Below are 16220 nucleotides of genomic sequence, written 5' to 3' on the forward strand. Positions count from 1 at the left end.
CCCAATAAATACAAGTTATTGCCAGTATATTAACAACCCAATTGTGCTTCACTCACTCAGAATATGAAACCAATGTAGGAAGCATTTTTGGACAGAGAAGCTTTTATGTCTGGCACATCTGCACGAGAACCACCTTCTTCCACACTCTCAAACATATGCAGTTTTTAATGTCTGGAAAAAAATGTGTTGCTGGAAAGTTAAATTTGAAGTGTAATTGTTCATAGGATACGAAGACGTTGTCTATGTACAGATCTCTAAGTGATTTAATCCCAGATGTTTTCCAGACATTGAAAGCTGCATAGATTTGAGAGGGAGGAAAAAGGTGGTTAGCATGCAGAGGTGCTGGCCATCAACCTTTTTTTGAATTATTTTGCATTAGAGTTAATTAAGCAGGGTTTTACCAGGGTAAAAACAGTAAAATCAGAGAAAAAGAATCCTAATTTTTCAACTACATCAGACAAGTAAAACTATACATATTATCTAGGGATGTTTGATAAGAATTTTGTTTTGTTGTCCCTGACACGTTTTCTGTTATATGCATTGAAGGTAATTCAAACACTTAGAACAATAAGAATAACATTTAAAATGCAATTTATTCTGCTGTAATTTATGTACAGATGTAAATATTCTGAGTGTGTAATGCCTTTTCCTTTGGTGCACAGAACCTGAATATTTAGTGAAGTAAAATCAAGCTATGGCCAAATCAAATTAGCAAAAATCAGACATAATAACTTTTTGTAAAGTTTTTACTTCATATAAAATGTTTTGATTGCTTTGGAAATTAACCTCAGATTAAAATGGAACAAAATGTCAACACAATGGAGAATTATTGGCACTAAGGGTTAGTTTGGATTTCCCCTTCATTTGAAGGAGACTGTCAGCATGTGCAATTACAGGTAAAATTTTAGTTTTTACATGTGAAACTTTATATTTATTTAAAATAAACTTTACATCTGTTGTGGTGTGAAATGTTGCATATAAGTTGATAAATATTTTGTATGTCTTTATTTGCAACTTATAACACTAACGTCTATCATTGATAAGAACAGAAATGGTTTGATGGTGATGAACCAGTTCTTTGTCATTTTACAACAGGGTTGAGAGAAGTGCCTCAAACAAGTTTGGCAAATGTTTCTCTGCAGGACTCTCTCAATTAACCCCAACAGGAAAGCCAATCTACCGACCTGGCAAGCTTCACCTTAACAAATGGTTTTGGGAGCAGGTGTGAAGGTATTCTCTGCCCCATTGGTCAGAAGTATTGCTGTTTCCAATTGGCTTGTAGCAGAAGCCTTTAAGTAACATGACACCCTGGCTCTAGAGATTAGACAGAGAATCTATAAATTTGCTTACTTTACCCCCCCTTTACCAACTGAATAAGGAACATTTCACACACTATATACTTAAAAGGACAACACAATGAAGAGCACAGCTCGACAGTCATATTGAGACAGGCATGTGACCCGTACTGAAGAAAGCTGACCACAAATGATTCCTTAACTAGAGACATTTTAAGTAACTAACAAGTCTGTGTGCCGCCAGAAACTACACATCAGCATTTATCAGGTTGTATTTTTGCCAGTATTCAAATGTACTTTGCTTATTTTTATTGATTATGAATATTATGAATACAGTGATTCCCTCCTCAATCGCGGGGGTTGCATTCCAGAACCCCCGCGAAAGGTGAAAATCCATGAAGTAAAAACCAACGTTTATATTGTTATTTTTATATTGTCATGCTTGGGTCACAGATTTGCACAGAAACACAGGAGGTTGTAGAGACAGGGACTTTAAAACACTGCAAACAAACATTTGTTTCTTTTTCAAATGTTTAAACTGTGCTTCATGACAAGACAGAGATGACAGTTCTTTCTCACAATTAAAAGAATGCAAACATATCTTCCTCTTCAAAGGAGTGCGCATCAGAAGCAGAGAATGCCAGAGAGAGAGACAGAGAGAGAAAAGCAAACGATCAAAAATCAGTAAGTGCTTTTAAGTATGCGAAGCACCGGCCGACAAAGCAGCTGCAAAGGAAAGGGAGCAATGAAGGTAGTCTTTCAGCATTTTTTAGAGGAGCGTCCGTATCATCTCGACTAGGCCAGTGTGCGAACAGCCCCTCTGCTCACACTCCCTCCTTTAGGAGCAGAGAATGTCAGTGAATGAGAGAGAGAAAAGCAAACAATCAAAAATCAATAGGTGCTGTTAGAAATTTTAAGTATGCGAAGCATCGTGCGGGAAACATATCGTATATCATTGAGGAGTTTTATTTAATACATAATCCGTGCTCTGATTGGGTAGCTTCTCAGCCATCCGCCAATAGTGTCCCTTATATGAAATCAACTGGACAAACCAACTGAGGAAGCATGTACCATAAATTAAAAGACCCATTGTCCGCAGAAATCCACGAACCAGTGAAAAATCCGTGATATATATTTAGATGTGCTTACATATAAAATCCGCGATGGAGTGAAGCCACAAAAGTCGAAGCGTTATATAGCGAGGGATCACTGTAATACATTATTTAAATTGTAACTTAACTCCTGCTTGTCTTTTACTACACCTAATTACCTGAGGTTATAAATGTAGAAGGGAAGGTGGGGAGACGTTATATGGTACAATACCTTATAAACAGTGGAAAGTCTGTGAAATTAGAGGCATTCTGACAAAAGCTACATATTAATACAAAAGGGTAAAGTAGAATAATATATTGCTCTACCAAAACCAGACAAAACAACATCTAATAATATTAATATGTGGTAAATTTACAACATACAATATCTGTCCAAGTTTGAATTCTGACCACATTCATCTGTAACTATTTTGCTGATTCACGGGTATCTGCCAATCCACCTAAGCATCTACAAACTTGTTTGATTGCCTTTATATTCATCTAAATCATGTATTTAAATTAAAAGAGCAGCTGCCCCAGCACTGGATTTTCATGGACACCAGTTCTAACAGCACTTATATTCCATGCACTTTGATCACTGTGTCTAAGCCAATTTTGCATTCATCATTGCATGCACATTATACCCTTTCTTGCAGTCTAACCATTAGCCTCTTAAGTGGTACCTTTTAAAAAGCTTTTCAAAAATACAATAATATTTTATAAACCACTCTGATCAAACGTGTTCTAGTGTATTAGAGAGACACAATCTAAACTCTTGCTGACTGCTTCCTTGCACAACTGTACTTGAACTTACTGTCTTCTTAAGAGGCAATATATTAGATAAAAGCAAGTTGCTGGCAAAACAAAAAAGCAGTATGTTTTATCCATGTTTTGGTTTGTGTTGCCTAGAGCATCTGTTTGTTTTTTTTTTTAACACCAAATTGGTTGCAGATTTGGGTAGCATGATTGGGCAATGGTTAATGCTGTCACCTTATGGCTCTGGGGACCTGGAGCTACTTCCTGGTCTGGTCAATATCTTTATGTAGTATTCCCCACCTAGTTGCATGAGTTTTGAGCCGTTACGTCAGTTTTCTCCTATATGCAATAAATAGACATATCTGATCCAGGTTTGGCCCAGAGAATGGATAGCTTGATGTCCTTTAGCTTGCTTACAGACATTGTCTGATCTTTGAAAGTACCAGCAAATATTCCCTAAGCAGTTACAATATGTGTATTGTTCTTGTGTTTACCTGGGTCTAAGCAGTGTCCCCACTATTCTCCTACAATTTAAAGCTTATACATTAATCGCTTACCCTTAGCAGCCTTACTGTAAGAGTAGGTGTGGAAATGAGTGTTCCCTGCAATAGCCTAGCATCCCATCCAGAGCTGAGTCCTACCTTGTACCATAATAATGCAGGAAAAACAGACAGATTATCTAATTAATAGTTATTTATTATAAATCTATTTGTTTTAAAATAGATTTGAATTGGTCAGAAGAAAATCTGCAAACATGAAAAATTTTGAATGATTTATTCAGCAGAGACCAATAAAAAAATTCTATATCAAGACTATATTCTATAGTTTTTACTTGGCTGTGTGTCAAAATAATAAAAGATTAGTCACAGCAGTATTTTTATATATATCATTTATTTTGCAACTATCTTAAGTTGACAAGAAAACACTAACCTTTCTCAATTTTTTTTCAGCAGCTTTTTGACTTTTCTTTCTTGAAGCTTCTGGCATTTCTGTAAAGGAACATAGGGGAAGTGAGCCATGTATTCCATTCTGTAAAAGTAAGAGGATAAGCTCAGAACTAAATCACTGAATTTTCAGTTGGAATTGAAGATGACTGTGCTATCATCCCATCCTAAAACACTGTACATTTTTTGACCTTGCGAAAAATGAAATATTGTACTTGCACTCACTTTTCTCTCTTTTGTCTATTTGATGCACCATCCTGGGACTTTTATTGTATTTAAGAGTATATCCATCCATTTTCTGATCAGGATATTGCTTATTATAGTATCACGGAAATTAACACAAAATCCTGGCAGAAGCCAGACCCAGACTAGATAACAGACCAGGTATTAGAATTTAATGATACCGATTGCCTTGTGGAACACTTGTTCTACTATATATAAAAAGTAGAAATTTGGTTCTAAATTCTGCAAGCAACATTAGTTTGATTTGGTTTAAAGATTTACAGCTAAATTACTCTTACACTGACATGTTTTGTTAACTGTACTAGGCCTGTGCTGTACACATGTCCCATATGTGTGGAATTATATGGCAAAATAACTAATTCATATACACTTAATCTTTGCATCCCAAAAACGTGTATTTGAGTAAGAAATAACACGTCCAGTTAATTTTTACTATCTCCATCTATTTATCCATCCATCCATCCATCCATTGTCTAACCCGCTGAATCCGAATAGGGTCACGGGGGTCCGCTGGAGCCAATCCCAGCCAACACAGGGCACAAGGCAGGAACCAATCCTGGGCAGGGTGCCAACCCACCACAGTCCATCTATTTATGTAATGCAAAGTTGACTCACTCTCACTCAATCATCAACAAAAACACTATTTCCCATTTTGTTAAAAAGCTGAAATTTGTCAGGATGGTACATCTAAGGCAGTAGGTATCTACTAAGAAAAGATAATTCAATATAAAAGTTTAGGGATTAAAAAAAAACTAAAATAGAAAAACCACAGTAAATACACCAAAATCTTTGACTAATTTGATTGAAATTTGATGACATTATAGAAAAAAGAAAATTAGCTAAAACCTGCTTTTTTATTTGGGAATAGTGCTGTGGCAAACAGGCTATTCTTAGGCACAACATCATTTTTTGGCTCAGCACTAACAAGAAATTGTGCAGAGAAATAGGGCTGTCACTTTATGCAAATGAAGGATGAACATTTGCCAATGCACTAAAAATTAAAGTGCAAGTACCTTGTGTTGTGGCTGTGAGTGAAGGTGCTGCTTTGAAAGAAGCAAAAAGGGACAGAGAGAGAGAGTGAAATCCAGGAGTTAGTGGTCTCCTTGACCACATGCAGTACACCCTATGAAGTCCCCCTCTGGACTGTCGCTTGTACAAATATATTTCATAGAACATGATGGTTGGAATGGTTCCCCTTGGTGGTAAAATATATACAACATTCCAAAGAACTGGGGTGTTCCCTTGGAGATCATACCCAAATGTGTAGCTATGCTCCATTTCGCAAAGCAGAACTTCAAACCATTAATGTATGTCTTGGACAGTTTAAACACTTGTGCAGCTTAGTAAAGGAGTCCCACAAAAACACAACATACAAGGAGGTGGGCATTGTACATAGTTTACGGTATTATTTCTCTTCAGCCACTCTCACCTACCAGTGAGTGGAGCAGTCTGGTTTTACGCCTAAGAAGTCTACCATCGACCACATCCTGGCACTGAGGGTTCTCATAGAGCACTAATGCGAGTATCGCCACAATTTCTTTCCAGCCTTTGTTGATTTTCGTAATGCGTTCAATTCAGTTAATCAAGCTGACCTGTGGGAAATTCGGAGAATTTGTGGGAAACCCTCAAGGTTCCTGGATATCATGGCCAGCCTGTACATTGGTACCGTGAGTGCTGTGCAGAGTGTAGGCAGAACCTCTTTGTTTTTCCCAAGTGATTCTAAGGTTCATTAGGGGGGTGTTTTTGCTCCTACTCTGTTCAATGCTTGCATGGACTGGGTTTGGGCAAGGTCGTGGGGTCCTATAGCTGAGGGGCATCTGTTTGCGAAGAAAGAGTCACTGATTTTGACTTTGCTGACGATGCTGTGATCTTCGTGAAGTCAATGGAAGCTCTGATTGGAAATCTCATGAGACTGAGCATGGAGTCTGAGTGTCTGGGCTTGTGAGGGTCCTGGATAAAAACCAGGATCCAGACCTTTAATGACCCCTTTGGCACAGCCATCACCAGTGCGTCTGTCTGCGGAGAGAGTGTTGACCTCGTTGAGAGGTTTACTTACCTTGGCAGTGACATTCATGTCTCTGGTGACTCTTCCTATGAAGTCAGTCGATGGATTGGGAGAGCATGAGGGGTCATGAGGTCACTGGAAAGGGGTGAGTGGCGCTCCCGATATGTATGCAAAAGTCTTTAGAGTCCTGGTGCTTCCTGTCTTGCTATATAGTTACGAAACCTGGACGCCATCCAGTGACTTGAGATGAAGACTGGACTCCTTTGGTAGGAGACTCCTTTGGAGTCTCCTTTCTGAGACTCCTTGGGTACCGTTGGTTTGACTTTGTGTTGATTGAGCAGTTGCTCATGGAGTCCTGAATGAGGCACATTACCTGCATTGTGAGGGAGCATCATTTACGGCATTATGGCCATGAGGCGCGATTCCCTGAGGGTGATCTGGCTTGCAGGATCCTCATTGTTCCGACATAACACTTGGCTGTGGCAGATAGAGGGTCATTTCTGGAGGGTGGGACTGGACTGTATGTCTGCCCTGGGGGAGTTGCCAACCCTGTTAGGTCATGTGATTGAAACTATCATTTTTTTCAGGATTTGCTACTAATTACGTCTTTGAATTAAAAAATATAGATTCCTGTAAAATTATGTTTTCCAATGACCTTCAATAAAAGCCAAGATCAGTCACTAGGAAAAACAATGATCTATGGCAGGCATGTTTTCTCATAAGCAATTAAGTGTAGTATGTTCAAGAGTAAGGAGCTCTGGTGAACAAATAATATTAGCCCCTGGTAAAAAGAAAAGCAAATCTACAATTATAGCTTAGTCAATACTCAGTTATTACACAGTACTGAATAACCAACACCACTTTAATCAAGGCCCATTGCCCTGTTGTATGTTTGTGTGTGTCTGTGGTAACAATATTAACGACACGGTAAATTGAGTACAAATGGACCAATTCTTAAGAAATTTTGAGGACATCTTGCACTCGTTAGTCTCAAGAGCTGATTAGGTTTTGGGTAATTTCCAGCTGTTCTGCATCGAACTTTTAAATTTTCAATTTTGTTAAAGCCAACAGTAACAACTCCTTCCCATGGGACAGTCAACTCAGTCGTAATGATTTTTCCGGCTGCAGACAATGCTACAATGTCACTGTTAAATTCTTTTTATTAGGTTTCTCTTTAAAACAGACTAAAATGTTAAAAGTAAACCCTTTTTTTACACTGTATACAGTATTTATGTTATACATATGGAGGAAGTCATGTGCTGCCCACATAAAACTTTTCTCATTGGAAATTGGAGTCAGAGAGTGGTCACCATAGTACTTGATAGACTATATCCAGAAAGAAAGTGACATTTGCCGTTTTTATTTTTTTCATATGATTCCAGACCTATGAGGCATCTTGTATAATATTTATAATGATACTTTGGAATTTTTCTAAAATTTTTATACATAACATCTATCCATCCATCCACCATCCAACCAGCTATATCCTAACTGCAGGGTCACGGGGGTCTGCTGGAGCCAATCCCAGCTAACACAGGGCGCAAGGCAGAAAACAAACCCCGGGCAGGGCGCCAGCCCACCACAGATATACATAACATTACAACTTAAATCTGTGCTCAGAGTTTGTCTTGAGATAGTCTTTCTTATAAGAAATCTCCTCATGTTAAACCTCTCCAAGTGTTCTTTCTTTCTTTATACTTTTGGCAAATCTAGTTTAGTGTGACTCACAAGCTATGCCTTTTGGACTTTTGGTAATAATTTGTATATAGGGAGCTTTGAGACATCATTAGTTTTATTTACAAATGAAGTTGTACAGTTCATAACGTACTCTGCCACCACATCTTAGAACTCCTTTTCCCAAAATGCAATTATTTCACAAAAAATATTGCCCCATTAAAGCTGATGGCATTTGTGAACGGACCTCAAATTCAAACAAGACACTGAAGATCAAAGTACCAAACACAAAGGGGTTAGATTAATATATGAAGTAATCATTACAAGAAGGGAACAGGGAATATTACACAAGAGGATATAACTAGACTGTCAGATTGCTGTTCCACTTACCCACTGCAAGTCACAAACACAAACCACTCTCCTTTTCCAACTCTGGACTTCCTCCCTCCTGACAGATGAGCCCCTTGTCTACTATTACTTCCCCAGTCCAAACTCGACAGACCGTGGGCTGGAATGTGTTCTGATTCTTATATTTGTTTATTTCATTGAATCATCTTCTGACAAAGTCATTTTGTATTCCATTCTTTATATTGTTGCCCCAGTTTTGTAACTGCCTTCTCGCTGCTTATAAATTACTATGCCTGTTGCTGGTCACATGGTGTGTAAGTCATATGATTATTGTGTCACACTGCACCATAATGTGGAATGAATACACTTGACTTGAGCGTTCCTAGTTTTCATATTCTTTCTTTGTCTCTATTTAGCATTCGTTTGCTCAGAGGTTGATGATTTCCTGAGCAGCTCTTCTTTTCTCCACCCTAGCGGCCCGCTTCTTCTCTTCTTCGTCGGCATGTTTTCGCATTAAAACCGATTACGTTTTTAAGTGTTTGTGCTGCAATTGCTTAGAACGTTTTTAATTTTTCACGTACTCTGGCACTTAAGTCTTTAATCTGCCTCAGGAATGATTTAAGATATGAAGAGGTAGGGGAAGTGACAGCGAAGGTGGTAGGGATGAGAATGGCACCCGTACGCATGCACCACATGACCTCCCTGCTGGCCGCTGCTGAGAGTTGATTCTACAATAAAATAAAAATAAAAAGAGGAATAACCTTGGAGGTCAATCATCACCCTGAAAGTGGATAGTAGACGTCACGTAGTATATGTGTACAAAATTTCAAGTCAATAGTTAAAACACGTGATTTAAAATCCTGGACAGACAAACGACCAGCCACAGTAGCGTATTATATATAAAGACAGGTCTGCCTATAAAACATGACAATGTAGCAAGATCAGTATTCTAACTTTGAGATGATTAAAACAAGCTTTACATGTCTCACTGTTTTTTGGGTCTTCTATCCTCATCTGCTAAGTTTGGCTGTTAGACTTTAGTTCTCTTTCTGACCACTAATTTTTTATTTCCTAGTTTTGCGGTTGTCTAAAGTCCTTTTTTAGATTAAGTGCTAAGATTTTGCTTTGCCTCTTAACCCGTGCATCCCAACTCTTTGATCAGTGGATTTCTGAGAGGGCAAGGCAGCCCTGTCAATCAATCTAAAATAGATCTGTTAGTCATATGGTAAAGTCTACTTTTGCTGGTGCCCATTGTTTTAGTTTTTGACTTTTCCTGGAGTTTTGGTCATTAAACACTAAACCAATGGACACCAGTAAAAAATGCTCTGGACACAGACAGCTAGATGTCCAAACCACACACGTTTTATTCCTCAACACAATACCACAGTGCACAATTTGCCACAATGCTCACAGTCCTTTCGTTTCTTCTGCCTCTACTCCACTCCTCGCAAGCTCCGTCCTCTTCCACACGACTCCAGCTTCCTGAATGTAGTGAGGTGGCCCCTTTTATGGCACACCCGGATGTGCTCCAGGTGGTCCTTGATGATCTTCCGGCACCATTCCGGGTGTATCTGGTTCCTGTTCTGGCAGCACTTCCTGGTGTGGCGGAAGTGCTGCAGTCCATGGCTCGGGAACCATCCAGGGGAGCTGCCCTCTTACGTCCATGGGAATATATTGCACCTCTCCAAGTCTTTCTTTGTTCCAGGTGTCATGGTGGGGCAAGGTCCCCAGTTGTCTGCCACAACATTAAGGTTGCAAATAGGACGAGTCTGTTCCCATGAATAAGAAGTGCCCTTATTAATTTAAATGCACATTGATGCTTCTCATATACTTTACAAGATTTACTCACAGGTGTCGCAGGACTTCACAGACGTCTGAATCTACTTTATTTTTTTAGAGTGATGCATATTTATACTGCCCTGTATAAGTTAGGGTCTGCATCTGAATTTAACTGACTTAGCAAACTAGGAGTAGGTGGTGCTCTGTGATCCAAGTATGAGTTTTCATTTTCAAGGGAAGCCAGTCCCTCAGCCATTATTAAGGTATTTCAGAGGTTTAGTACTGAATTTCTTACAAAGATAGCCAGTTTTTATTATGGATACCAGTAGGAAGTATTGTGGGGTGTACATGTAAAACAAGTTTAATTGCCCAGGCATTTCAAGAATAACTTATCCAACCAATAAAAAAAAAGAACCTTTGGAGGTTAAAGTGCCTTTCATAGACACTTTCATGATAAAATACAGGTAGTCAACTTGGTTGGGTTAACGTCACATGTCTGTTTTGGAAAGAAGCTTTAGAGCTTCCTGTGCTCCTTTAATCAATCTCTTCATTACTTGTGACCTACCTTCAATCATTTCTTTGTTGTAGTTAGTCAGGTAATAAGAGATAACATCCATCCATCCAGCTATATCCTAACTACAGGGTCACGGGGGTCTGCTGGAGCTAATCCCAGCCAACACAGGAAACAAATCCCACACACGCACCCACACACCAAGCACACACTAGGGACAATTTAGGATCGCCAATGCACCTAACCTGCATGTCTTTGGACTGTGGGAGGAAACCAGAGTGCCTGGAGGAAACCCACAGAGACACGGGGAGAACATGCAAACTCCAGAGAACCCGGGTCTCCTAACTGCGAGGCAGCAGCACTACCCACTGTGCTACCGTGCCGCCCATGAGAGATAACATATGTGTAAAAAGTAGAAGGAGAATGATCGAGACTAAAAATGTAAGCAACTTCATATGTGCCATAGTATACTTACGTAAGTGTATAGGGAACACTGCTGAGGTTTTAACGCACAGTTGGGTCTTCGATGTTTTGATAATGGGACACCAGTAAAGAAACTATGACTCTATTGCTGAAACAGGGAGATGTAGACTAATATAACTTGTGCTGAGTAACAAATGGATTATATAGAGGGATATTTTGGACCAAATTAAATAAATAAATGAATAAATATGCTAATAAATAAATGTATTGTTAAATGTGACAGCAATAAAAATATAAACAAAATTATATGTGAGCTAAAATAATGAACTATAACACAAAAAATATGTATTTTATTTATTATATCTTTGTGCATTTATGTAACAATATACTGTACTAGCTGTGTAAGCAAGGAGTCCTAGAAGCTATTGAAATCATCAGAAACAAAATTGAAATGTAGAGATGTCAGGTTATTGAAAGGAACTACTCTAGGCGTCTCTCTCCTAGGAAGTTGCGTTTTGCTGACATGCTCACCTCCCTTGTGTATTAGTGACTAAGTGACTTTGCCTTTCTTCGGATGTTTCATTTTGCCAATGTGCTCACATTGTTTGTGCATTAGCGGCTGAGCGACTTTGTATCTCTTCTGACATGTTGTTTGCCGACGTGCTGACCTCGCTTGTGCATTAGCGGCTAAGCAAGTTTTCTGTTTCCTCGGAGGTGGAGCCCTTACCCCAACTCCACCTCTCACTTCCGGGCTGGACAGACACACACGCATACTTCCATACATAGACATTTATATATAAGACCAGTAACGGCATACTGCATGATAACGTGCAGTGAATACACTTGACTTGAGCATTCCTAGTTTTCATCCTCTTTCTCTGTCTCTGTTTAGCATTCGTTTGCTCAGAGGTTGATGCGCTTGCTGCTTCCTGAACAGCTCTTCTTTTCTCCACCTTAGCGGCCCACTGCTTCTCTTCTTTCGTCTGCATCTTTTCGTGTTAAAACTGTTTAAGTTGGTTTTTGTGTTGCAATTACTTAGTATGTTTTCTTTAATTTTTCACTTCTTCAGTCTGCCTCAAGAATGATTAGCGAAGTTGGTAGGAAATGAGAACAGCGCCCATACGCATGCGCCGCACGGCCGCCCTGCTGCGCGCTGCCAACAGTTAATCTATACTAATAAAAGGCAAAGCTCTCACTCACTCACTCACTCACTCACTCATCACTAATTCTCCAACTTCCCGTGTAGGTAGAAGGCTGAAATTTGCCAGGCTTATTCCTTACAGTTTACTTGCAAAAGTTAAGCAGGTTTCATTTCGAAATTCTACACGTAATGGTCATAACGGTCGACAATATCCGCCATGTTGAACTTTCTTATTATTAAGGCCCCATCTTCACGAAATTTGGTAGGCGGCTTCCCTGCGCTAACCGAAACTGATGTACGTACTTATTTCAGTGGTATGATGCCACTGTCGGCTACAATATTGAACTTTCCAATGTCAATAATTCTCCAACTTCCCGTGTAGGTAGAAGGCTGAAATTTGGCAGGCTCATTCCTTACAGCTTACTTACAAAAGTTAAGCAGGTTTCATTTCAAAATTCTACGCGTAACGGTCATAACGGTCGACAACGTCCGCCATGTTGAACTTTCTTATTTATGGCCCCATCTTCACGAAATTTGGTAGGCGGTTTCCCTGCGCTAACCGAAACAAATGTATATACTTATTTCGGTGGTATGATGCCACTGTCGGCCGCTATATTGAACTTTTCAACGGTCTTTGTTACTTATGGGCCCATCTTCAAGAAATTTGGTACGCGGGTTCCCAACGCTAACTGAATCCTACTTCCGTACATATATACGTCCATAGCCGGCAGCTTGGTCACCGTGTGAGGCGGCGTTGGGTCCCCCATCCCAACACTTCCCACGTTGTTGGCTGCGTGCCTATATAAGGCCGTCCGTCACTCCGGTCTCTACATTGCCTTCCTTGCTTCGCCACGGGATTCATATCTCCCTGCTGATAACTACAGCCTTTTTATTTAATCCACGGCTTCTCCACTGTTTTATTGTTCGTTTATTACGATTATAGTTATTGTTTAGGTATTTTAGACTTACTTTACATTGTTCAGGTACCCATTTCCTTTATCATTCCAACTGTACCCCCATTAAAATGTCTATCGAGGTGATCACCATCGATCAAAGAACTGTCACTTACCGAGTGGTTTCCAAGCCGGGAGATGGCACCTACCTTTTCCATTCTCTGTGTTACATATTGCACGACCATATCAGGCTCACTCTTGATATCCGGAGGAACATTGTGTCTTATGTATTGAATGACTGGGACAGGTTCAAGGTGTGGACTGATGACGGTACAGGAGATAATTATACTACACAGGAGCACTATAAGAGTGAAATGCTTAAGCCCTTCAACTATAGTTCTGCATGTGAGTTGATGGCTGCCGCTGAATTGTTCGGTTGTCGCTTTCAAGTGAATATTTTACACCTTTCAACAACTGCCAGTGCCTCTTAAACATCTTAGACTCACAGGTGACGATTTCAGTAGTGGACACTTTGATGTTTATGAATGTTTAAACTCTCAAAAGCTGGATGTGAAGTTATCGATGAAACCAGTTGTATGCTTACAACGCTTGACAGATGCCGAATGTCACTTCAACACAAGTCCTGCAAATACTGTCGTAATTGAAACAAACCATGAAACTCAAACCGATTATGACAGCAGCAATCCAAGCTGTGAGATTTGAAACAAGATTACTGTTCACATGACCAACTATACGTTGCATGCTCAAGAGTAAGCTCAGCGCACAGCTTGGTCATATTACAACCGGAGGGCTGAACTCACAATGTGGTATACAAAGAGATCCTTAACAAATAATTATTGGTATATTTTCCCTCAGTTTAAAAAGGTTTAATTTTCTTCTTAATAAAAATTTTAAGTCAGTACTTCTGCCGCTGCGAAGCGGATATTTTGCTAGTTCTACAATAAAATAAAATTAAATTAAAAAGAGTTATAAAAATTCTTACCCCGAAAGCGGATAGTAGAAGTCACATAGTATATGTGTACCAAATTTCAAGTCAGTAGGTGAAATGGTTTGCAAGCTACAGGTGATTTAAAATCCTGGACAGACAAACGAACAGCCACGGTAGCGTATTATATAAGAAGATATGCAGTACATCTGATCACATAGTGGTGGTCCAGATCTAATTATGCAGATCCAGATTGTCTGGATGACTTTGATTTATGCGCGGACGATTCCAGTTCGGCGCAAAGATGATTCTTCATGTCGTCAGTTCGCACACTTCTCGATAGTCCCTGACTTTTTGGGTGATTTTTTATGTAATAAACTTAATAAGTTATAGCATAATGAAAATTGCATAATTAGATCTGGACCACCCTATACTGTATGTAAACTTATCAGTAGCTTATCGTTAGCATTAATACAGTATTTTGGAGAATGCAGTAAAGTTTACAAGTAGTAGAAAATAAATAAAATTTATTAATATTAATAATTATTAAAAATAAATATTCAGCTATTAGTCACTTTGAAAATGCCTTTGATACTACAGTCTTAGCCAAAAGTTTTAAGAATGACCCAAGTATTGGTTTTCACAAAGTTTACTGCTTCAGTGATTTCAAATCTTTTCGTCAGATGTTTCTATGGTATACTGAAATGTAATTACAAGCATTTCATAAGTTTCAAAGGCTTTTATTGACAATTACATTAAATGTATGCAAAGAATCAATATTTGTTTTCCAAGACCTCTGCAATTCACCCTGGGCCAAATCCTGACTGATGGCAGCTCATTTTTGCATAATCAATGCTTAGGGTTTGTCACAATTGGAGGGATTTTGTTTGTCCACCCATCTCTTGAGGATTGACCAAAAGTTCTCAATGGGATTAAGGTCTGGGGAGTTTCCTGGCCATGGAACTATCAAAATTTTGGTAATGAACAATTCCTTTTACATCAAGATGCAGCACTGTGCAATATAGCAAAAGTGATAACTAAGTGGCTCGAGGAACAAAACATCGAAATTTGGTTGTCTGTCATTGATATTTTTTTAGATTGCTAGATTTCATCCACACATCTTGTGGTTTTCTTTAGAATATTGTTATATGTTGCTTGTTAACTTAGAAGTTTCCTGATAAATACTCGAACCTATTTCACATATTTTTTTGCAGTATTATTTAAATAATGGTGTCTGCTAAAGAAATACTTACAATAAGGAAAAAATACTTAACTCTCTTGGAAAACATGCAGAAATGCACAATGCATCAATTTATATATAATGCATCCAGAAAGTATTCACAGCGCATCACTTTTCCACATTTTGTTATGTTACAGCCTTATTCCAAAATGGATTAAATTTATTTTTTTCCTCAGAATTCTACACACAACACCCCATAATGACAATGTGAAAAAAGTTTACTTGAGGTTTTTGCAAAATTAATAAAAATAAAAAAACAGAAATCACATGTACATACGACGTAAGTATTCACCGCCTTTGCTTAATACTTTGTCGATGCACCTTTGGCAGCAATTACAGTCTTTTTGAATAAGATGCCACAAGCTTGGTACACCTATCCTTGGCCAGTTTCGCCCATTCCTCTTTGCAGCACCTCTCAAGCTCCATCAGGTTGGATGGGAAGCGTCGGTGCACAGCCATTTTAAGATCTCTCCAGAGATGTTCAATCAGATTCAAGTCTGGGCTCTGACTGGGCCACTCAAGAACATTCACAGATTTGTCCTGAAGCCACTCCTTTAATATCTTAGCTGTGTGCTTAGGGTCGTTGTCCTGCTGAAAGATGAACCGTCACCCCAGTCTGAGGTCAAGAGTGCTCTGGAGAAGATTTTCACCCAGGATGTCTCTGTACATTGCTACGGTCATCTTTCCCTTTATCCTGACTAGTCTCCCAGTTCCTGCTGCTGAAAAACATCCCCATAGCATGATGCTGCCACCACCATGCCTCACTGTAGGGATGGTACTGGCCTGGTGATGAGCGGTGCCTGGTTTCCTCCAAATGTGACGCCTGGCATTCACACCAAAGAGTTCAATCTTTGTCTCATCAGACCAGAGAATTTTGTTTCTCATGGTCTGAGAGTCCTTCAGGTGCCTTTTGGTAAACTCCAGGCAGGCT

At 39.2% G+C, this 16220-nt stretch overlaps 1 protein-coding gene across 1 annotated transcript in view; it reads right to left on the reverse strand.

The window, feature by feature from the left end:
* The window catches only part of asip1 (agouti signaling protein 1), a 106583-nt gene that overhangs the window by 20354 nt on the left and 70009 nt on the right, over positions 1-16220 (reverse strand). The window contains exon 3 of the mRNA XM_039735998.1: positions 4073-4131. Coding sequence (XP_039591932.1) covers positions 4073-4131 — 59 coding nt within the window. The remainder of the gene's footprint in view (positions 1-4072; positions 4132-16220) is intronic.

Source organism: Polypterus senegalus, chromosome 14, assembly GCF_016835505.1.
Source record: "Polypterus senegalus isolate Bchr_013 chromosome 14, ASM1683550v1, whole genome shotgun sequence".
Lineage (NCBI taxonomy): Eukaryota > Metazoa > Chordata > Cladistia > Polypteriformes > Polypteridae > Polypterus > Polypterus senegalus.